General features: G+C 32.7%; 4 protein-coding genes across 4 annotated transcripts; all 4 read left to right on the top strand.

Annotated features, from left to right (window-relative positions):
• Positions 1–156: 156 nt before the first annotated feature.
• On the top strand, positions 157–2,239 carry LOC131621367 (uncharacterized). The gene is made up of 10 exons (XM_058892406.1): positions 157–250; positions 347–437; positions 539–666; positions 757–829; positions 919–1,066; positions 1,198–1,355; positions 1,453–1,573; positions 1,654–1,824; positions 1,927–1,983; positions 2,066–2,239. Exons 1-10 carry the CDS (start codon positions 157–159, stop codon positions 2,237–2,239), a joined length of 1,215 nt encoding a protein of 404 aa, XP_058748389.1.
• Positions 2,240–6,326: 4,087 nt separating this feature from the next.
• LOC131621366 (uncharacterized) lies at positions 6,327–10,038 on the top strand. Its single transcript, XM_058892405.1, has 7 exons — positions 6,327–6,723; positions 6,940–8,046; positions 8,129–8,347; positions 8,511–8,606; positions 8,702–8,890; positions 9,114–9,368; positions 9,461–10,038. Exons 1-7 carry the CDS (start codon positions 6,327–6,329, stop codon positions 10,036–10,038), a joined length of 2,841 nt encoding a protein of 946 aa, XP_058748388.1.
• A 5,297-nt stretch (positions 10,039–15,335) lies between these two features.
• On the top strand, positions 15,336–18,100 carry LOC131621317 (factor of DNA methylation 4-like). The gene is made up of 2 exons (XM_058892364.1): positions 15,336–15,461; positions 17,005–18,100. The coding sequence occupies exon 2, from the start codon at positions 17,334–17,336 to the stop codon at positions 18,036–18,038; it is 705 nt and encodes a 234-aa protein (XP_058748347.1). The 5' UTR covers positions 15,336–15,461; positions 17,005–17,333; the 3' UTR covers positions 18,039–18,100.
• A 62-nt stretch (positions 18,101–18,162) lies between these two features.
• Positions 18,163–19,867, top strand: LOC131621365 (factor of DNA methylation 4-like). The gene is made up of 4 exons (XM_058892404.1): positions 18,163–18,311; positions 18,598–19,049; positions 19,280–19,534; positions 19,637–19,867. The coding sequence occupies exons 2-4, from the start codon at positions 18,714–18,716 to the stop codon at positions 19,865–19,867; spliced, it is 822 nt and encodes a 273-aa protein (XP_058748387.1). The 5' UTR covers positions 18,163–18,311; positions 18,598–18,713.
• The last annotated feature ends 2,616 nt before the right edge of the window (positions 19,868–22,483 follow it).

Raw genomic sequence — 22,483 nt, 5'->3', positions numbered from 1 at the left:
TTAATACGTGCCGATCATACTCCTAAGTGGAAAGGACGAATTCATGAGAACATGACATGCATAATCAACAATGGTTGTGTCTAAGATAATGATTTTCAATGGAAGCTTTGTGATCATTCCAAAAAAATTTTGTTTCTTGGTGGTACGACTTTGAAAATGGTTGATCTTGAAAACCTTCCTCCAAAAAGGTATTATTTCAAAGATTTTATAGATGTTGTTGGAGGCAACTTTCAGGTTAACAGACTTGAAGGTGTGTTTTATTTAGATGCACGTTTGTTTGCCTTTTTCCTGTTGAGAAGATGGTTTATTTTGTTTATTTAATTTCCCTGTTGTTATTGTGTTGCAGACGTTATTGGTTCTGTTCATGAGATCAACAATTTTCAGAGTAACATACCAGGGAAAAAGACCGTTGTGTCTCTAAAAATCAAAGACCTAAGGTAGATTGTCTCCCCATATAATTTCTTTACCTACCATTTTCTTAATTACAGTTGATTTATAAAATGTTAAACTGTTCTTTTAACGAGTTTCTTATTAACAGTGGTAATTTTATTAACTGCACTTTATGGGAGAATTATGCTACTCAGTTTTTGGATTTTTACAATGACGTGAAAAATAATGGTGGTATTGTCATTATTCTCACCCATGCAATGATCAAGGATTCACAAGGTTTTCCTTCATGATTTTTGTTTTCCACCTAAATTTTTTAATTTCAGACACTTTTACTTTTTATTTGATTGTTTTGTATTTCATTTTCAGCTTCAAATGGATGGAGTGGTTCTAAGTTGCTAATAAATGAAGAAATTCCAGAGATTACAGAATTTATGTTTAAGTAAGATAGTAAATTTGTTACGTTTTTAGCTTTTTTTTCTCCTCACATAATATGTAATTAGTTTAAAAATTATATCAATATTGTTATAGGTTGCCTGCTGATGAGCAATCTAAAAAGCCAACACGATCTTCAAAATCTATGTCTATTTGGTCTGGATCATCTCAACAAACTACAGTTGAACAGTTTGTTAATAAGGCCAAATGTATGTCTTTAAGTGATCTATGCAAAGTCAAGCAGGTATACATATATGGGATTAATTAAACAAAAAAACTTGGACTTATAATGTTGTGACATAGTTGCTTAAAAATGTAGGATTTGCTATGTGTCACTGTTAACATAGTGTTCTGACATAGTTGCTTAAAATGTAGGATTTTCCATGTGTCACTGTGGCAACTACCTTGAAGTTTTCTGTGTCAAAACATGGTTGGTTCTATTATGGATGTACCAATTTTACTTTAAAGGCAACTCATGTAAACAATCCTTATCAGTGTTCATGTGGAGAAAAAGTTCAAAAAGCAATACCAAGGTTGATTATCATATTTTCATTATGTTTTCTTACTACATCTATCATATTATATGAAGTGCTTTTAACTTAAATTAATTTTGTTGGCTTTGCATAACAGGTATAAGGTTGATGTTTATGTTTTTGATGGTGATTTCAAGTATCGTTTTGTTTTTTGGGATACCGATTGTTTTGAGATTATTGGCAAGTCTGCCGAAGATATGTATAAGAAAATGATGGACGTATTGATGATTATTTCCTCTTTTTCATCCTTACTTGATTCTTTTAAAGTTGCTGTATAATTTTAATATGCCTTTATTAGGAGGGTGAAGATGATCCGTTGGTATATCCCGATGACCTTGAATTGCTATTGGGTAAGAAAATGGCCTTCAGAGTCAAAGTTCAGCCAAGTTTTGGACAGGGTTATGTGTGGAAATTCTCTTCTGATGAAGACTTTGTCAATCAAATTCAAAAGGATTTTATTCCTAATGAGGTATAATTTTGTTTTATTTTTTGACTATTTAACTTATTGGGTTATGTTGTTAAGAATATATTATACTTATTGCAATAAATACTAATAAATTGCAAAATTCAGGCTGAAAGTATTCCTGTAACTGAAATAACAATTGAAGCTCCTGTTGAACCAGTTGTGGTGTGTATTTTATTCTTTACATATTCCCTAATACAATGTGATTTCTCTCATATGTACTAACTATGTTTTTCTATATTTGAAGCAATCAAACTTTGCATTTGGGGAAAATGATCCTGATACTAACTTTGGAAATACCCCTGCTAAGGATGCCTCAGTCCGTGATAGTGTTGAAGAAATTGATTGTGAAGTCTATGGAGCCACACAATTTTTTGGCACCAAACCGTCGAAGAAAGTGAAGATAGAGCCAAATGTTTGATTGATGAATTTAGTCATTCTGTTTTTTTGGTTGTTTGTTGTCATTGTCGTTTTATCTATTTTACTTGGTTATCCTAAACTTTGTTTTAAGGTTGCTATTGTGTTGAACCTTATATGCTGTTGAATTTTGTTATGTTGTTGCATCATTAATAATTATTTTGGTTATTACTTTTGGTTTTGGTTTATTAAATATACATTTATATCTCTATTTATTGCCCCAAAAACATGAATAAAAAAATAACCCTTCAACATCTTCCCCCAGTGCACTTCAAATAATATTTTTCATAAGATCTGCATCATTGAATAAGTTATGCCAGTCTCCAAAGTCTATCTTTAAATACATGTATTTCTATCTTTCTATTCATTTGTATGAAAAACTTTATTTACTCATTGAATGATAAAAAATGATATGTTCTGTGTTGAAGCGGTAAAGCGGCAAGCAACAAAAGTTTTGGAAATATTTATTCGGGAATTTATCGTGTCCACAGAGATTGGTGCTACTCAACTGCCGTTTGACGGATTCTTAGTTCTTGAGTTCGGGTTAAATGGGTTTTAAGTAAACAGAAAAAATATAACATATGAACAAAAAATAAATACATTCTTGATAGAGAATAACTTATCTGGTTCGAATCTAAACTACTCCTCACAAACTTAGATTTATCACTCCGCCGTACTCAATCTACAATACTCGTCAGAATCACCACATATCCCTCACATCAATGTTCATGTCTGCAACACCGACAGAGTTCAACTATATTGCTCTTTCGACGATGTCTCAACCGATCGAACAACACAGAAGCATTAAACTCAGATATTAAGTGGATGTTAACCCCAATTCTATGTGTAGAATCAAAAGCTAACAGATATCCCCCTAATCAAGATTTGTGATGTTTATTTCTACAACAACACAAATCCAAAACATTTAACAAAAAGATCAAGGAAACACCGATTAAGATTTATAAAGCAAACTTTATACAACTAGTAGAAAGAGTAACAAACATCCATGGGTTTAGAGTATTTACATACAAACTCACCAAAAGAGAAATACAAATAGAAGAGAAGAAGAATAAAACCAAATCTTTCGCAGTGTCAATCACGAGCAAAGAAGCTTCGACTCCGGATCATCCGATTGCAAGCTCCAATGGTGTTTCCAAGCTAAATCTACCCAAAAATGACCTAAGATGTGTTGGGGTTCAAAAATACCCAAAACATAACCTAAAAAAATCTGATTTCCGCCTATTTATGCAATTTTGAATTCTGTCCAGCGCGCGTCGCGCGCAGGAGCGCCCAACCTGCTGAATTGAAAAAACAGCTTTTAGTAAAAATGGCGTAACTTGAGAACCGTAACTCCGATTTGCGCCCAGTACGAAGCGTTGGAAAGCTTATTCAATTTCCTATCTAACAATGAATAAATGGCAGTCAAATTGATGATTTTTATCATCCTCATTTTGAGCCTTAGCCACCGAATGAATTGATTCCGTCGCTCAAAATCGCGCGTTTGAAGCCGTGTCTTCGACACTTTATTGCTCATGCTCCAAATACGCAAGAATACCTACAAAAAGAGTAGAAAACTATCAAAAAGTATAAAAGTGTATGAAAATATATCTATTCACAAAGTATACGTATTTATGTACAAAACGGGGAATTATTCAAACGGTATTAACAAAAAGTATCGATAAGTGCAACAAAACATATATACAAAATAACTACATTTTGGCACTTAACATTCTGTTAAACTAAATATTCTTCTCATCAATATTTTAAAGATAGACTTCATTTTAAAGCATCCTTTATTTATTCCCAACGTACCAAAGTTATAACAGAAAAAATTTAATCTACTATACAGAAAAAAATTAAAACTTTTTAACTACCTGAAATCTGCAATTATTAACTCTATCTCCCAAACAGATTTTCATATACCAATGAGCCACTATGTCAAGATTCCAAGAAAACCATCATTGGCACAATTGCATGAAAAAAAATCTCTTCATCAACTCCCTCCACTGCATTGGAAACAAATTTTCACTTATTATATCAGCATTGAATAACTTATCCCATTCTCCAAACTATAAATCATTGCTATACTTTTATTGGGGGTATCAACAAATTAATAACATCGATTACATAAATTGCATTTGGAGGGAAAGTCTGCACACCTATATAATATGTACATTCAAAATATTTCTACATCTACAATGACAAACTGATTTATTGTGTTATGGAAATGAATGATCTAACTTCATCTGAAAATGAATTTTTTCATTCACAGTTGAGAAAGAAAAGAGCCAGAGATGCTAGAAAACGTAGAAAGGCTGTACTTGAACAAAAAATATCAAAGAGATTAAGGTCAGGTGATAAAGAAAATGCTCAACAACCTCATGCAGCTACTCCCAGAGATGGTTCACGAACTCAAAATCCATTGTCTACAATTACTCCAAATATCCCAGATTCCATAAGACCAACACGACAATCCAATCTTAAAATGCAACCAACATCATTTTTTCAAAGCTATCCAGATTTGAGAAATAATATTCGACCAAAGGCGGTTTCTCGGACAAACATTAGCAAGTTGGGAGTCAATTTGGCAAGGATATTTGAAAGTGTTTATACTCAAGGAGCTTCTGCATCCACAAACTATGCATCAGGTCAAGAAGACAACCTCAACCGGCTTTTTGAAGACGACAGTGACAATGATGCTTCTCATTCAGATTCATAATGTATTTTACTTTTTTCAATAATGGTAATTGCTATTATATATTTCATTCCCGTGCTTCCTATTATATTAACTTAAAATAACTGTGTTAATAGGTTATAGTACGGATACTATATCTGTTATGGGAGAGGATGACGAAAATTTCGACGACGAAGTCGTTCATATGGATGTCCACAGTACAAGTTACATTTCGCTTCAGTTTACACTATAGTAGAAAATATGTTCATGATTGTTTTTAACATATTATTTACTTTTAACATTTAGGAGAATATTATGATATAGGAGATCCGATAATTGAGTGTCAACATTGTGGTGCAAATATGTGGTATCAGGAGAGGAAGGTGAAATCACGAAATTGTATAAATCCTAAATTTTCTATGTGCTGTGGAGAAGGAAAGGTCCAACTTCCTTTGTTAAAAACACCACCACTTGTTTTACAAAAATTTTTGTTTGAACAAAATTCAAGTGAATCAAAACATTTCCAACAACAAGTTCGCCTGTACAATATGATGTTCGCATTTACATCTCCAGGAGCTAAAATGGACAATCGATTTAACAATGGCAGAGGTCCTCCAGTTTATCGAATTCAGGGTCAACAATTTCATCGCATCGGCAGCATGTTACCATTGCCAGGACAAACCCCACGTATTGCCCAGCTATATATTTACGATACTGAACATGAGATTCAGAACAGAGTCAAAGGATTTAGGTGACATTCTTTTCCTTCAATCTAATAATAAGTCTTTAAATTGTATCCCATTATAAATATTTTTTGGTAATATTTTATTTTACATTACAGTGAAGGAGCTGGAGTAGATGTTGATATTGTTAGTAAACTATCATAGATGTTTTATGAACATAATGTCCATGCTCAGAGTTTTAAAATGGCAAGGGATAGACTATCCGAAGGAAATGTTGCTGACCTCAAGCTGCGTTTAATTTCGGAGCGAAATACTGATGGAAGGATCTATAACCAACCGACTGTTTCCGAAGTAGCCGCTCTTATTGTTGGCGATGTTGATACAGCAGAAAAAAGAGACATTATTATGCAGAAACAATGCGGAGGTCTTTAGAGAATAGACGAATATCATACATCGTATTTGGGGTTTCAACACCACTTCTTTTCCCTTATGGTGAGGATGGTTACAGGCCCAATGTCAGACATCGGACTAAAGGTTCAAATAATGCTACTAATTTGGATTAAACACAAACAGATGTTGTATTTGAAGATGTACCATGGGAGCAAGCAACAAAAAGAAATAGACTTACCATTAGGGAGTGGTTCGCCTTTAGGATTCAATCACGAAATAATGAAGCACAAATAATTTTCAGATCACGCAGGATGTTCCAACAATTTATAGTCGATGGTTTCACCATGATGGAATCAGAGAGACTTCGATGGCTTCGAAAGAATCAGTCAAAACTTAGAGTTGGAAAATATCACCATCTTAAGGATGCCAGAACAAATGGCCAAACTCAAGGTTCAAATACAGGTAAGAGGTTCGTGCTACCTTCGTCATATGTTGGTAGTCGCAGATACATGGATCAGTTGTACTTCAACGGAATGGCCATCTGCAGTTATGTTGGTTTTCCTGATCTGTTCATCACGTTCACATGTAATCCGAACTGGCCTGAATTACAACGTGTACTTGGTTCTGTAAATCTAAAAGCGCATGATCGACCAGACCTCATTTCAAGAGTCTTTAAACTAAAATTTGATGAATTATTGTCCGATTTAACGAAAAAGAGTTTGATGGGTAAAGTGCTTGCATGTAAGTTCTTTTATCAATAGATGATACTCAATATTTTTATACTTTAACTTACTATCAATTTGTACTCAACTAACTGTTATTCGTAACACGCAAATTGTGTAGATATGTATACCATTGAGTTTCAGAAGAGAGGCCTACCCCATGCTCACATCTTAGTTTTCCTGCATCCATGTAACAAATATCCAACACCAAATGACATTGATTGAATCATATCAGCTGAAATACCAAACCAAGAAACTGATGAAGACTTATATAACTTGGTCAAAACTCACATGATTCACGGTCCTTGTGGAAGTTACAATAGGAATTCAACATGTATGAAGGAAGGTAAGTGTCCAAAATATTTTCCTAAAGAATTTCAAATTGAAACAATTGTTGACCAAGATGAATATCCAGTTTATAGAAGAAGGGATAACGGACACACCATTCTTAGGAATGGAGTGGAGATTGATAACAGGTTTGTTGTTCCATACAATTCAAAGTTGTTACTGAAGTACAGAGCTCATATAAACATGGAATTGTGCAATCAAAGTACATCCATTAAATATTTGTTCAAGTACATCAACAAAGGATATGATAGAATAAATGCTGCCATTGTCAAGAATCAAGATGGAACAACAAATGAATATCAGAATATTGATGAGATCAAACAATACATCAACTGTAGGTACGTTTCACCGGGTGAGGCTGCTTGGAGAATATATGCATTCCCAATTCACGGGAGAAAACCAGTGGTAGAAAGACTTCATTTTCACTGCGAAGGTGAAAATTCAGTTTTCTACACTGATAATGATCGTATTACAGCAGTTCTTGAAAAACCAAGTGTAACTCAGTCTATGTTTACATCATGGTTTGAGGCAAATCAAAAGTATGAAGAAGCACAACAACTAACATACAACAATTTTGTTTCAAAGTTTTTATATGATAAAAAGAAACGACAGTGGAAACCCCGTCAAAGGGGTTATACTATTGGCAGGCTAATATGGGTTCCTCCAACAACCGGGGAATTGTATTATCTTAGGATGATGCTAACACATGTTAGAGGTCCGCGTAGTTATGACGAAATAAATATTGTTAAAAATGTCAAGTACAACACATTCCGAGATGCGTGTTTTGCTATAGGATTCATTGGCGATGATCGAGAGTTTATATCTGCTACTAAAGAGGCTTATCATTGGGGTTCTGGAAATTATTTGAGGTTACTATTTGTTCATATGTTACTGTCAAGTAGCATTACCAGGCCAAGCCATGTTTGGCGTAAGACACGACATCTTTTGGCTGATGGCATTGTTTATTCTCAACAAATTATTGCAAATAACAGAGGTAGTAATAATTTCGTATACATATTATAATTCACGAGATGACTTCATTTTTTACACTTTCTTAAAAATATGTTTTTGCTCAGGTTTACAGTTATCAGAACATGAAATAATGAATTTGACATTGATTGAAATTGAGAAACTCCTTCAAAGAATCTGGAAGAGTTTAAGTGACATTCCTGGAATGCCTAAACCTCAAGGTTTTGTCCTTGAGGAGCTGGGAAACAAGCTTATTTACGAAAAGAGAAACTACAGTCAAGCTGAGCAGCTTCAAGAATTCAACATGCTATATCAAAAACTCACAGGTACCCGAAGTATACCTACATTGCAAGTAATTTTAAATAGTTCTTAACTTATCAATTCTCTTTACTTAAAACAACCGCATATGAACAATATAAAAGATTTTTTTTCTCGATAAAGTACTGTTTCAATATGTTTTTGACTCACTTTGCATTAATTTTGTTATAGGTGAGCAGAGAGATGTGTTCAATCAGGTCATGCAAGCGGTAAACGATCAGAACGGAGGCGTGTTTTTTTGTATGGATACGGCGGCACAGGAAAAACGTATATGTCGAGAGCATTAGTTTCGTATATTAGATCACGTAAACAAATATGCTTGACTGCTACTTCATCAAGAATTGCATCACTTTTACTTCCAGGTGGTTGGACGGCACATTCCAAATTCAAGATTCCAATACCTACTCTCGAGTCTTCCACGTGCGATATTAGCAAAGGAAGTGACCACGGTGATCTATTAAAATTATCAAAGTTGATAATTTGGGATGAGGCTCCAATGGCTCACAGGTTTTGTTTTGAAGCATTGGATAAAACCCTCAAAGACATCATGGGTGGATCTAAATCATCTGACTAAGATATTTGGAGGTAAGGTAATTGTTTTTGGTGGCGACTTCCAGCAGATTCTACCCGTTATACCAAGAGGAAGCCGTTCAGATATAATTCATGCCACAATTAATTCATCGTAAATATGGGATCACTGTGTTGTTTTGAAGCTTACAAAGAATATGCGACTTCAACAATCTGGGAACAAAACAAGTCCTTATGAGCTTTAAGAGTTTTCGAAGTGGATATTGAAACTCGGGGATGGAAAATTAGCGGAACCTAATGATGGTTATGCAGAGATTGATATTCCTCTCGAACTGTTGATATCAGACTTTGCTGATCCACTTGAAGCAATTTTTCAGAATACATATCCAAATTTTGCACTTAATTACAACAATGAAGAATTTTTGCAATCAAGAGCAATATTGGCTGGAACTATTGAGACAATTGATCAAATAAACCAGTATGTATTAGAACTTCTTCCAGGTAAGTAAGATTCAATAATTTTTAATATGTTTAATAGTTTTGAATGTCTTATTATGCACATTATTGATTACATCCATATCTGAAATTGTTAGGTGAGCAAAAAGAATATTTATCATCTGACTCAGTGGATACAAGTGATGGAGACGACAATGAATGTTTCAATGTATTAACTCCTGAGTTTATAAATACACTTAGATGTTCAGGCATTCCCAATCACAAGGTTACATTGAAGATTGGTACTCCAATTATGCTTCTTAGAAATATTGATCAATCAGAAGGTCTGTGCAATGGAACACGACTAATTGTTACAAGACTGGAAGGCCATGTTATCGAAGCGAAAATTATTTCAGGGAAAAACAATGGTGGTGTTGTATATATTGTAAGAATGGACATTACTCCTACTCAATCTCCATGGCCCTTTAAGATGAATAGAAGGCAATTTCCTATAACGGTGTGTTATGCTATGATGATTAACAAGTCTCAAGGCCAGTCATTGGAATATGTCGGTATATATTTGCCAAGGAGTGTCTTTAGTCACGGTCAATTATATGTGGCTGTTTCAAGGGTAAAGAGCAAAAAAGGGCTAAAGATATTAATTCACGACAAAGAGAACAAACCGTTGTCGACTACAACAAATGTTGTTTTCAAAGAAGTTTTTGAAAACTTATAAGATGTGAGTATTTTTCAGTTATATGTTTCATTCTTATTCTGCCAAGTAACTCACTTGATTTTTTTGTTCATTTTGGTCTATTATTACTAGCAGCGTGGTTCGAACGGACACGTCAAGATTCGTTGAGTGCAAATGTATCTCCAATAATCTGCTATAATCGGCACGTCAGTTACCGTTCAGTTTTTAATCAAGCATACAACATCAGAGTAACCAATCATTGGGCACAAGCACTGTGGACTTATTTTTTATTCACCTGTATTATTTTGTTTTTGGATTTGGTTAACTTATTCTTCAGTAATAATTTAAACTAAATTGCATGTGTTATATGAATCATCTCATTTCGTTGAAATATGTTTCACCATAACCACAAGAATACGTATTTTAATTAAACAACATTTTTCATTTAAACAATAGCAAGGATAGTATTTTAATTAAACAATAGCAAATACGTAATATGAAGTTTCTATACTTCAAAGTTGCTAAACATTTAACAGACTACACAAAATACAAAACCAAAGACCAAACACATCACACAACACAAGGAGTACAATAAAAACACAGAGTTCATATTTTACTACTCCCTAATTTAATAAGTTAACATCATCATCAACTTCGGTTCACCAACTCCACAAACATCACATCTGCAAAAGGATTCATGGAGAATTCAAGGACATCTCCACATTGAAGCTTTTTCTCCCTCGCAAAAGCGTACCAGCCAAGACCAATATGTTTCTCATACGCATTTTTACTTGCTCTAATAATGACACAGTGATATCCTTTTCCATCAATCAGATCTACCATTCTTATCACATTTTGTTCTTTACCAAAGCATTTTCTTGATATTTCCATTGGAATATTCTGTAATTTGACATAAATCTCATCAATTTAAAGAAAATCTAACGCATCATAAATATCAATAATTACTACTTATTTAGATACTTACAAGGGCATTTTGTCCGTGCATGTTTGATTCGGTGACATTCGACCTCCACTTTACCTCCCCGCTATAATCAGTTGCGTGTTCATCCTCTGTAAGAAACCCATCTTTTATGAGTGTCTCAAACATATTATTTTGCTCATCTTCAAACTCTTTATGTATGTTACGCACCCATTCAAGGCTGTCTCTCTCAGGATCACTGAAACAAAGTAGAAAAAACCTTGTAATTGCTAGATCTATCAATATACCAAAGATCAAAATTTTGTCCAACTACATCTCTTTACACCATCAAGTATTTTACTCATGCATGAATTAATAAAATGGAACTTTAAGTTATCTTTCAAAAGCTAGCTTATTTGAGCATGCAAAAATCACTTACCTACTGGTAGGAGAAGGAACAAATGGGACCCCCATTTCACCATCTTCAAAGTTAGAATGATAATAAAGTATTTGGCTGTCCTATTAGAAATCTTCCTATATATACACTTAGTTATAATATAACAATTGGGCCTATAAATAGTTATGGGCCTGTATTTCATATTAAACAAACAACCCAAACATGTTTTGTTAAGTTGTAGCTATAGAATTTTTTCTTCTTCTCATATATTAATAGACTGTTCATTATATAATAATGAATTTTACTGATTTTTGTTTATTTTAATGATTAATATTGATTGAATAAAAAACATCATAACTATTTCATATATAATTTAAAATTCATTTAAAATATTTGTATAAATATAAATATTTTTGAAATAGATATAAACATATCAATATGACTATTCTATTTAAATTTTGACTCAATTCAATTTTGACTCATACCAACATTGTATTAAAACTACTTGAGCACATCAATCCGATTACAAGACAAAATGCGATAAGATATTTAAATTACCTGAACATTTCCTCTCTTGGTTTTTCCATTTTTGATTGCAATTTCCCAACAATATGTTTTCTTCCCCCTATCCATTGCCACCTTAACTTTAAATGGATTATATGGCTTCCTCCCAGTTTTCTTCGGCCCTTTCTTACTTCCATTCCTTACAACTTCTTCATTGTTTGAGTTGCCCAATCCCTTCCTGTTAGTACTCTTCTTTCTGCCAGTTTCTTTGTTCCCAGCTCTTTTTGCAATGACAGTCGATCACTTTTTCATAATTCCTTTAATTGTGCGAGCTTCCTGTCTAGCAGCAATGTCGGAATCAACTTCTTCGACCTTCACTTCATTCATAACAATATTTGTATTGTTCATTGGTCGAACTGAATTTGGTGTTTCCTGAGCTTCTACAAACCTAACAGTTTTTTTTGCAGATTTCCTTTTTCCAGAAGATTCTCCTACCTCATTAACAAGTCCTTTAACTATATCCATGGCAGCTTCCTCACTAAACAAAGACAGACGTGTATTAAGATACTATAAAACACATAATATGAGATCAACAAAAGACTCATCGATTACAGGTATCAACATATCCATTAAATAGATACTAAAAATATACATGCAACAACTGTAATCAAAGTGGGACTGAAATGATATCAACAGAAATACAATCCAATAGCATTCACATTGTTAATCATTCAATTACTCTATCAACGATCCCAAACTTTAACCTCAAATTATGAAATATGGACTATTCATTGAATTTTAAACACAAAACCCTAATGAACCAAGATAACAGATAACAAAATAAAAATACCCTAATACATACAAAGAGATAAATTACGAAAATTTTATCTTTTGTTAACAGAATAGATACATCGTATTTGAAAAAAAACAAGTCGAAGTATTTAATTACATGTTGCATGAAACGGAGTCGTCTGAGATCCAACCATGGCAACCCTTCCTTCCTCGATTCATTGTGGGATTCTCCTGCGCTTTGAACAATGTTGATGCTACTCGCTGATTACTCGATGTCGTCTTCATCGGGTCTAACACAGTAACAAAGACAAGAGATAGGAAGTGAGAAGCTACATAGAAGGAGTATGAAACGCAAAAAAAAAAAAGAATGGAGAGATGGGAGTACCTCAGAACGTTTCCAATAACAAATGCACCACTTTCCAACAAAATCATGCGTTTTTAGAGAAACATAATTATTTATTTTTTGTAACTTCCAAAGCTATAATTACTGCTCTGCAGACCTATTATGTTCCTTCTACTACACGGTTGCTTCTATCAAATCCATTATTTTTTCTTTTATTTAAAAACGTAAATGTTTGCATGCATATATTGCTTCAATTTTGTTTTATATTGGGCCTTCAACTGATGGGCCTTTTAAAACAATTATGTTACAAGTTTTTTTTTATTCAAACTTAAATTTTGGGGCCTTTGTTACATTTGCTACTAATGTAAACCATTCTTCCTTCAATTTTCATATTATATCAAATATATATATATATATATATATATATATATATATATATATATATATATATATATATATATATATATATATATATATATATATATATATATATATATATATATATGGGTGGCCCTGAGCACGGGCTCGCGGGGCGGGAGCCCAGGGCCCCATAATTTTAGGGGCACCAAATTTTTTTTTCTTACCCCTATATATATATATTAAAAGAGAATTTTCTATTACAAAAATACTTGCTAATTTTTTTTTAAAATACTGGTTAACAAAATTATAGGGGCACTACTTAATAAAAGAATGTATTTTCTCATAAATAAAATATAGAGTAAAATAAAATCAATTAATTTCTCTAAAATAAAATCAATTAATCTATCCATAATTTTAGCAACTAAAGAGTTTAATTGAGACACTAAAATTAAAATAATGATAAAGAAAATATTTTATATTATTGATCCCAAAATTAAGAGTGAAGCATTACTTCAACTAGCTGAACAAGATAATGATCCCTAAGAGTGAAGTCGAATCTTTAGCAACTCATGAAATTGGAAACTTTGAATTTTTAGTAGCTATGATTATTTGGTTTGAATTGTTAATGGTTGTTAATGAAATTAGTAAAAGTTTGCAAAAAAAAAAAAGGCATGTGTATTGATGTGGCTATAGAACTAGTAAAAGGTTTGATTAAGTATTTGAAAAAATATTGAGAATATGGATTTGTAAATGCTAAGGCTAGTGCTGAAAAGATTGAGAATGAAATAGAGATTGATTATGTGTTTATTCAAAAACGTCAAATTAGTAGAAAACAACACTTTGATGAAAATCCATCTCAACCCCCACAACTGAATCTTGAGTCTACTGAAGAGTCTTTTTGAAATCATTATTTCTTATATATTGTAGATCAAACAATTGGCTCACTTGATAGAAGATTTGAGCACTATAGCACATATGAAAATATTTTTGGATTCTTGTTTAGTATTGAAAGGCTTAGATCATTATTTGATAGGAACTTGAAAGCATGTTGTAAACATCTCGAAACTTGTTTAAAACATGGCGATTCTATTAATCTTGATGGTGAAATTTTGTTTGAAGAATTGAAAGTTATTAGAGAAGTTTTAGCAGTTGAATCAAAATCAAGCTATATGATATGGAGTTCTTTAAAAACTTTTATTTGTTTTCCTAATGCACACATAAATTATAGAGTAATATTGACTATTTCTATCAGTGTTGCATCTGCTGAAAGAAGTTTTTCTAATTAAAATTATTAAAATCTTATTTGAGGTCTACTATGTCACAAGATATATTAAATAGTCTTGCATTGATTTCAATTGAAAATAATTTTTTGAAGAACATTGATTATGAACAAATTATTAACAATTTTGCGACAAAAAATGCTACGAGGATGATATTTAAATAACTTTAAAGGTTTGGTCTATTTTTTTATAGGAAAAAAGACGAGAAGAAGAATAAGTATCTTTATAGTGGTTTATGTTTTGATGTAGTATACAATGAAAATGTGTTTTTTATCCAATTATTTATTTTATCCTTATATATTTATTGTTAAAAAATTATTGGGGCACCACTCTTTTAATTCGCCCAAGGCACCCAAATTCAAAGGACCGGCCCTATATATATATATATATATATATATATATATATATATATATATATATATATATATATATATATATATATATATATATATATATATATAAATACATCCTACCTTTTTTGTATTTACTTTAAATCAATTTCATCGACGCTACCCGTGCGAACCCACCCACTGGTTCTTTACTAGTTTTTTCAATTATAGGAATGCTAATGAATATTGTTGTTCTCCAATGAGAATTGAGAATGTAGAGAGATAGGAGTAATAAAGTTTTGGCATTTTGTATTGCCACATGTCATATTTTAGTTAGCGAATAGCAAAACCGTAATAACTGCAATTGAAATTCTCTCTTTCTACAGTCTTAGTGCGGAAGAATAAAAGACAGAATGTTTATCAACATTTGAAACAACACAGTGTGAGCATTTCTTCTCCGTTCATCCTTATACAAACATTCGCTCAAGCTTCTCTGATTTTTGCGTTTGATCAACTCTGAAAACCATTCTTCCACCACAAGGTAACACTAAGTTTTTACTCACTGTATTATCTAGTTATTTCTGTGTTGCTCTTTCTTTGAACTTTATTTTACTACTATCGTTTTCAGATGTACCGAAAATATCATCATCTAGTTCTTACTCACTGTATCTAGTTGTTTGTAGAGCTGTCAAATAAGCCCAATTTTCCAAAGCCCCAATTTTTTAGCCCCACTAAAGCCCTAGTTTATTAAGCCCTTTATTAATGAGAAATTTTTTAGGCCCCATAATTTTAGGCCCCTTAATTAATATGTTATTTTTGGGCCCTATTGAGGGGCCTTATTTTGTTTCAAAAATTTCATTTCTAGTTTCAATATGGATTATCATCATCATCATCATATCATCATATCATACTAAATTATAATTTTAGAAGTTCTTCCACCAAAATTTTCCGCCAATTTTTTTAATAAATATAAATAATTAAATTAATTAAATGAATTAAAAACTCCCACTATTTCAAAAACACTTTCTTAATTATTATAATCAATTTAAAAACTGATTCAAATTATGTATTTTGTTTTCATAACTTCGTGAAAAAATCGATCCCACTAAAGAAACAACTATGGTTTATATGTTGCTGCCTTAATTTTTTTTATGTTCTTCTATTATTTAAAAATTACTTTTATTTTTTCCGAAATTTAATTTAGTTTTATAATTTTTTTCAATAGAAATAAACCGTCAGCTTTTATTTAACTTTTGGTGTCTAATTTGAGGTCAAGCAATTGATATTTTGAAGCACTAGCAGTTAATTTTTTAATAACAAAAAATTACTTTTATTTTATTAAAAAAATTTAATTTTTTATAAAAATTTTCAAAATTTGAAATGGATCATCGGTTTTTATCGATCTGTATAATATTTAGTTATTATTATAAACAAAATTTATATATTAGAATGAATGTCACCATCATGTGAATAAATCAAAGAAAATCAAGGTAAATCTTTCACGTTGAATTTGTCAGAAAAAGAATGAATGTCACCATCATGTGAATAAATCAAAGAAAATCAAGGTAAAATGAACTAAACACAAAATATATTTATTGATTCATTTATTCTTTTTTAAAATATAAAATGAAAACTAATTAAGTAGTATTCAAGAAAGCATTGCCAAATATGCTTATTTATTTATTTAAATATCTTCAAGATATTTAAATACATATGGAAGAGAATATACGCATGGCCCTATGTAATAAAGATAAACAATTCTTGAAATACTGAAATGAATTACTAGTAGATGATAACTTAACAAGTAGATGCTTTAAAATATAATCGTGTTTGAAATTTTTCAATGATTCAAGAATTCAACTTGAATTAAGATTTTATTTGATTTGGGGCCTAATGGCCCTCTTTTAAATTTTGGGGCCTTTTAAGTTTGGGCCCTATGTGTTTAAGGGCCTATTATTTTTAAATTTTTTTTAGGCCCCATTATTATGGGGCTGGGGCTCAAATTAATTGGCCCCATAAATTGACACCTCTAGTTGTTTGTGTTGCTCTTTCTTTGAACTTTGTTTTACTATTGTTGTTTTCAGATGTACCGAAAATCAGAGCATACTCGTGAGTCGGATTTGGAATACTACGAGGGTCGATATTACAGTGAGTTGAAAGATGGTTACCATAAGCTCGAAGTCTCGGACTCAACATTTAGGTGTCCGATTTGTTTGAACAAGGATTATTATTCTTTGACTGATCTTCTGAGACATGCTTCAAGGATTGCTACTGACGTTCATGCTGAGACTGAGAGAGAAATTGCTAAGCACTCTGCCCTTGTAAGGTATCTTGACTTTAAAATTTCTGAAGATAAGTTGCATGATATGAATGTCGATACCATTAACTCACTGCTGAAGATAAGTCGCACGATATGATGAATGTTGATACCGATAGGTCCCATAGTATGAATGCTGTTAATGATCGGTCACTTATTGCTAAGGATAAGTCACCCATTGTGAATACTGATGAAGATGAGTTGTTTGTCTGGCCTTGGATGGTAGTTCTGGCAAACAATGTTACAACATTTGACACCAACTCTCGTAAGTATATAGGAAAGAGTAATAAGAAAATTCAAGAGGAACTGATAGCTAATGGGTTTCAGCCGCTGAAAGTTAATACACTGTGGAATATTAATGGGCAAACACCGTTTGTGATTGTTGAATTTGGAAAAGAATGGGATGGTTTCAGCAATGCTTTGAAGCTAGAGGGAAGCTTTGAAGTGGAACATTGTGGAAAGAGAGATTACTTGGGTTTAAGGGAACGAGGAGATAGACTCTTTGGGTGGATAGCACGTAGCGATGACTATAATTCCACGGATATTGTTGGCAAACACCTCAGGGAAAATGGGGATTTGAAAACTGTTTCTGGAAAAGAAGCCGAGGATAATAGGAAAGCCTTGAAGCTTGCATCTAATTTTGCCAACACTTTAAAGCAGAAGAACAAGGAATTGGAACAAACAACAAGCAAGTATGAAGATACTAAAGTTTTCCTAAACAGAATGATGGATCAAAAAGAGGAGATGCTTGAACACTTTAACATAGGTATGTTGATACTTAAAGTGGATTGTTTGAATTAATATCAGTATAACTTACAGTCTAATGTATTGATGTTGATATAATTTTTTAATATTTCATGGTAGCTGAGTCTGTTTCACACTGTTTCATTAGAAAGCAGCAAGATGAGGAATGCAGAACGTGATTATCTTGAAAATCTGTCCAAGGATCATGAAAAAGCCAGGCTAGAATTGGAGGCTCGGAGGAAGGAACTTATGTCTCGTGAAGAGATTCTGCAGAAGCGTCAAGTAGATAATCATAATAAGAGAAATAAGCTATATCTTGAGAAGAAAAATGTAATTTCTTTGGATCTTTCGATTTATGGTTGCAATACTGATAATTCTCTGCAGCACACTTTTTCTTATAGGTCTATTTCATATAATCATAACACATTTCTTTGAAAGTGATCAATTTACAAGAGAGCTAAATTGACATCTTTAAAAAATGGACCAATCACAATAAGTGCGGCTATCATTCCTTAATACATCGATCATTTAGTCAAATCACGTGCACCAATCCTTCTCAGTTCTCATTTAATAACTTCAGACTGATTAAATTTGTTCTTCATCTTGTTGTTTACAGAATGAGATGGCCATAGCAGAGCAACAAAAGGCTGACGACAAAATGATGCATTTGGCTGAAGAACATCAGGCACAAATTTCATTTTGCCTTTTATCTACAGTATTTTATTAAGTTACATGTATCCAATATACTGTTGTTTTGAGGACTCTTTTGGTTGGATGTTGCAGAAAGAGAAAGAGAAACTTCACAAGAAAATTCATGACCTACAAAGAGGACTTGATGCTAAACAAGCACTGGAACTGGAAGTTGAACGGCTGAGAGGAATTTTCCATGTAAGGAATAGAAATAGAGAGACTGATCTGGAAGAGAAGAAAAAACTGGAGTTGATCAAAATGGATCTGCAAGAAAAGGAAGAGCAATTGGAAAAGGTGGTAGATCTTCAAAAAGCATTGATTGTTAAGGACCTCAAAACTAATGACGAGTTGCAAGAGGTCCGCAAAAAACTAATAAGTGTATGTTTCTTCCTCAGCATATAAATGCTAATATTATGATTTTAATGTCTTTTGGCCAACAACATAACTAATGGTCTGAACCTCAACTCTATAATACAAAATCATGTCAAATTGTTTTATTTGTATGAATGGCCTTGTAAAACTTAAGAAGATGTGTTAGGTTAATTATAATTTTTTATTGACATACAGCTGTTTGTTTTATTCATGTAATCTGATTTCCTTGTTCAAAGTGGATTGGCTGCCCAAAGAACACTTCTCGAGTCATAATTGCTGTGAAAAAGATGGGGGACCTTGAAATTAAGCCGTTTGTGGAGGCATCCAAGAGAGAGTTTCCTGCTGAAGGGAATGGGAGAGCAGCTCAGAGAAAACTCGTCGAAGAAAGGGAAATGAAAGCAATTGAGTGGTCCATAAAGTGGGATAACTATGTTAGAGATCCAAGGTGGCATCCGTTCAAAGTTGTAACTGATAAAGAAGGGAATTCCGAGGTATAATGACTTCTAGAATCATGTTTGGCACGTACATTTTCATGATGCAAACTGCATAGAAGATCATGAATTTAATATATGTTTGATATATGATGCATGCAGGAGATTTTAGATGAAAATGATGAAAAGCTGAAAAGTTTGAGGAATGAACTCGGAGACGAGGTGCATGATGCAGTAGTTACAGCTCTGAAGGAAATGAATGAATACAATCCTAGTGGGAGATATCCGGTGCCGGAACTCTGGAATTTTAGGGAAGGAAGGAAGGCAACGTTGAAAGAGGGTGTTGCCCATTTGATGAGCCAATGGAAGTTGTCAAAAGAAAAGAAAGCTTGAGGCTTCATGTGGGCAGTAAGAACTGTAGTATTATTTGTCTCCCATTTTCAGTTGGGTTTAAACTTTTGTCTTGAAAGTTGAAACATGCACGTAAAATTCATTTGGAATCATAAGCATTGTACTTTTTATCTAGCTAGAACCGATTTTTTAACAAATAGCAGCAACTGTTATATATTTATATTTCTATATTGATGTTCTATACAGAGTTCAATCCTCTAAAGTACTTTAGAGATTTTACTCTGTAAATTTTGACAGTAATCACCTTTTTTTATGGTAATATGTTAAATATATTTTGCATGATGTTAGACTTAGACATTAAGTCCGCGGAATATAGCAAAGCAAGAATTTTTCATGATAGTTTTTCAAATGCTATAATTTATATTCATATTTTGTGTTAGTTTAGATTTATGAATGCCTAGAGTGTATGCATTTAGGCAAGTCTCTTGTCCACTTGCTGTAATGTAAATCCTTCTAAAGTTTTGGATGGACCTGGTGCTCTCAAGTTCTATTCCTAGCCCTGTAAAAAAAATATATGTATATAATGTTAATCTGTAATCGAAAACACTTGTTAAATTGTGTGATATTTGTTCGGATACTTTTATGGAGACTCCAAAGCTAATCTTAGCTTTAACTTATGCTTTAAAAAAAAATAGATTTGTTTTTCAAAAATGATTTTTACTAATTTTTTTTAAATATTTCAAGTTTTTTAAAATTTACTTTTTATAAATTAAAAAACTGATTTTGACATTTTGTAACAAAAATATAAATAACATATTCGAAATCACAATTTTTTAAAAAATAATTTTTATAAAAAATTGTTTGAAATAACTTTGAGTTTAAGTGATTTTTTAAAATTTTAATATAAAAGAAAATTATAATAATAAGAGATATATTTAAAATAATATTTTAAGAATAATTATTTAAGACAAATTTTCATTTGATTTTTTAAAAAAATTCTTTGTAAATTGTTTTTTTAAATTGTTTCAGGTCGACCATATTGGTTTGGAGCGACCACTCTAAAGAAGCTACCATCCTTTTAGAATCATCTCAGCGCACGTGTCAGGAAGAAGCAACGAAACGTTTCAGTGGTGAAAATGCATTTAATGCGTATGTTTCTCACTACTTTTTCAACTGATTTCAAAAGTTTCATTTCTAGTTTGAATCGGTTATGACTCCCAAATACTTTCTCGACTTCCTATGTGTCCGACAAGCCTTGGGGAAAACTATTATGGGTTGTGGCTAAGACCCAAACATACTTAAATTCACTCCACGCGGCCTACGGTTTAAAAGTCATCTCACTCGAAATGCAGGGTACACTTTCTGATATCCACTTTTCATCGTATTGGGTATCAATGAGGCACTCCAAACATTTCGGGTCTACCTCATCTTGAGAAATGTCACCCAAAGATAACCCAGGTTGTCAAGAAAGCTCATCAGTCGCTTCTTCTTGTACAAAGTTTTCGTAGAAAAGTCTCTCTCTCTCTCTCTCTCTCTCTCTCTCTCTCTCTCTCTCTCTCTCTCTCTCTCTCTTTGTATACATTTACCCTCACACTATTCTCAATAGCGTAAATTGTCATGAGGAAATAACTCTCAGTCCATTATTTGGGGAACCGCTCAACACATTTACCCCCGCACTATTATCAATAGCGTAAATTGTCACGCGGGCCTCTAGGAAGATAGAAGTAGGGGTGTTCGCGGTGCGGTTTGGGCGGTTTTTACTTAAAAAATCATCCGAACCGCAAGAGAAAAAGTGTGCGGTTTGGTTTGGTTCGGTTGGCTTTTAGGAATAAAACCGAACCGAACCAAACCAAACCATTGCGGTTTGGATTGGTTCGGTTGGTTCGGTTTTTTTACGAAAATTTATTGAGCCATACATATACATATAGATGACAACATAATTTTATATTTAGTCATTTATGCGTTATCAATTAACAACGAAATTCATCATATTTGGATAACAACTCTCCATTTAATATACAAAAATAAGATTAGATAAAAGTGGAATAAAAAACATAAAATAGTAGCATAAAACAATATCAAAAACATTATATTGAAATAAAAAAAATGAAAGATTAAAGAAGATGAAAAAGAAAGAGTAGAAGAGAGAAGAGATTATATAAGAAGAGGAACATTAAAAACGTAATTGGAAGAGAGAACAACGTAATTGGAAGACAGAACAGTAGAATAAAAATAATAATATAAAAAAGAAAAAACTTAAGAGATGAAAGTCTAGAAAAGAATAGGTGATATGTATTTGGAAAAGAAGATGAGAAGAAGGCGCAATACCGCTATGAGAGATTTGAGAAGACTTAAAGTGAAACCTTAAGTGTGGGGAAGAGAAAACCATTTGAATTCATAAAGTTAAGGCATAATATGTTTGAGTTTGGGTTGGATATAGGTTAAGTGAAGTTTGGGGGTTGTAACATAATGCGGTTTGGTTCGGTTTGGTTTGTGAAATTCAAACCGCAAACCGAACCGAACCGCGCGGTTTGTTAAAAAATGGCCCAAACACATCCAAACCAAATGCGGTTTTTTGCGGTTTCGGTTTGGTTTGGTTCGGTTTTGCGGTTTTCTATTGGGCCGGTTTGGTTTTGAACACCCCTAGATAGAAGTCAC

This window comes from Vicia villosa, unplaced genomic scaffold (genome assembly GCF_029867415.1).
Source record: "Vicia villosa cultivar HV-30 ecotype Madison, WI unplaced genomic scaffold, Vvil1.0 ctg.000004F_1_1_1, whole genome shotgun sequence".
NCBI classification, from domain to species: Eukaryota; Viridiplantae; Streptophyta; class Magnoliopsida; order Fabales; family Fabaceae; genus Vicia; species Vicia villosa.
The sequence above is the reverse complement of the archived record's forward strand: the minus strand, read 5'-3'. Positions and strand labels throughout refer to the sequence as shown.

Bases quoted from the DNA above. Each gene is read 5' to 3' on its own strand.
- LOC131621367 (XM_058892406.1), top strand. From the start codon at position 157: ATGGTTGATCTTGAAAACCTTCCTCCAAAAAGGTATTATTTCAAAGAT. The intron at 1,574-1,653 runs GTATTGATGATT...TGCCTTTATTAG, and splicing joins TGTATAAGAAAATGATGGAC to GAGGGTGAAGATGATCCGTT. The intron at 1,825-1,926 runs GTATAATTTTGT...TGCAAAATTCAG, and splicing joins AGGATTTTATTCCTAATGAG to GCTGAAAGTATTCCTGTAAC.
- LOC131621366 (XM_058892405.1), top strand. From the start codon at position 6,327: ATGATGGAATCAGAGAGACTTCGATGGCTTCGAAAGAATCAGTCAAAA. The intron at 8,348-8,510 runs GTACCCGAAGTA...ATTTTGTTATAG, and splicing joins GCTATATCAAAAACTCACAG to GTGAGCAGAGAGATGTGTTC. The intron at 8,891-9,113 runs GTGGATCTAAAT...ATGAGCTTTAAG, and splicing joins AACCCTCAAAGACATCATGG to AGTTTTCGAAGTGGATATTG.
- LOC131621317 (XM_058892364.1), top strand. From the start codon at position 17,334: ATGATGAATGTTGATACCGATAGGTCCCATAGTATGAATGCTGTTAAT.
- LOC131621365 (XM_058892404.1), top strand. From the start codon at position 18,714: ATGTATCCAATATACTGTTGTTTTGAGGACTCTTTTGGTTGGATGTTG. The intron at 19,050-19,279 runs GTATGTTTCTTC...CCTTGTTCAAAG, and splicing joins TCCGCAAAAAACTAATAAGT to TGGATTGGCTGCCCAAAGAA. The intron at 19,535-19,636 runs GTATAATGACTT...TGATGCATGCAG, and splicing joins ATAAAGAAGGGAATTCCGAG to GAGATTTTAGATGAAAATGA.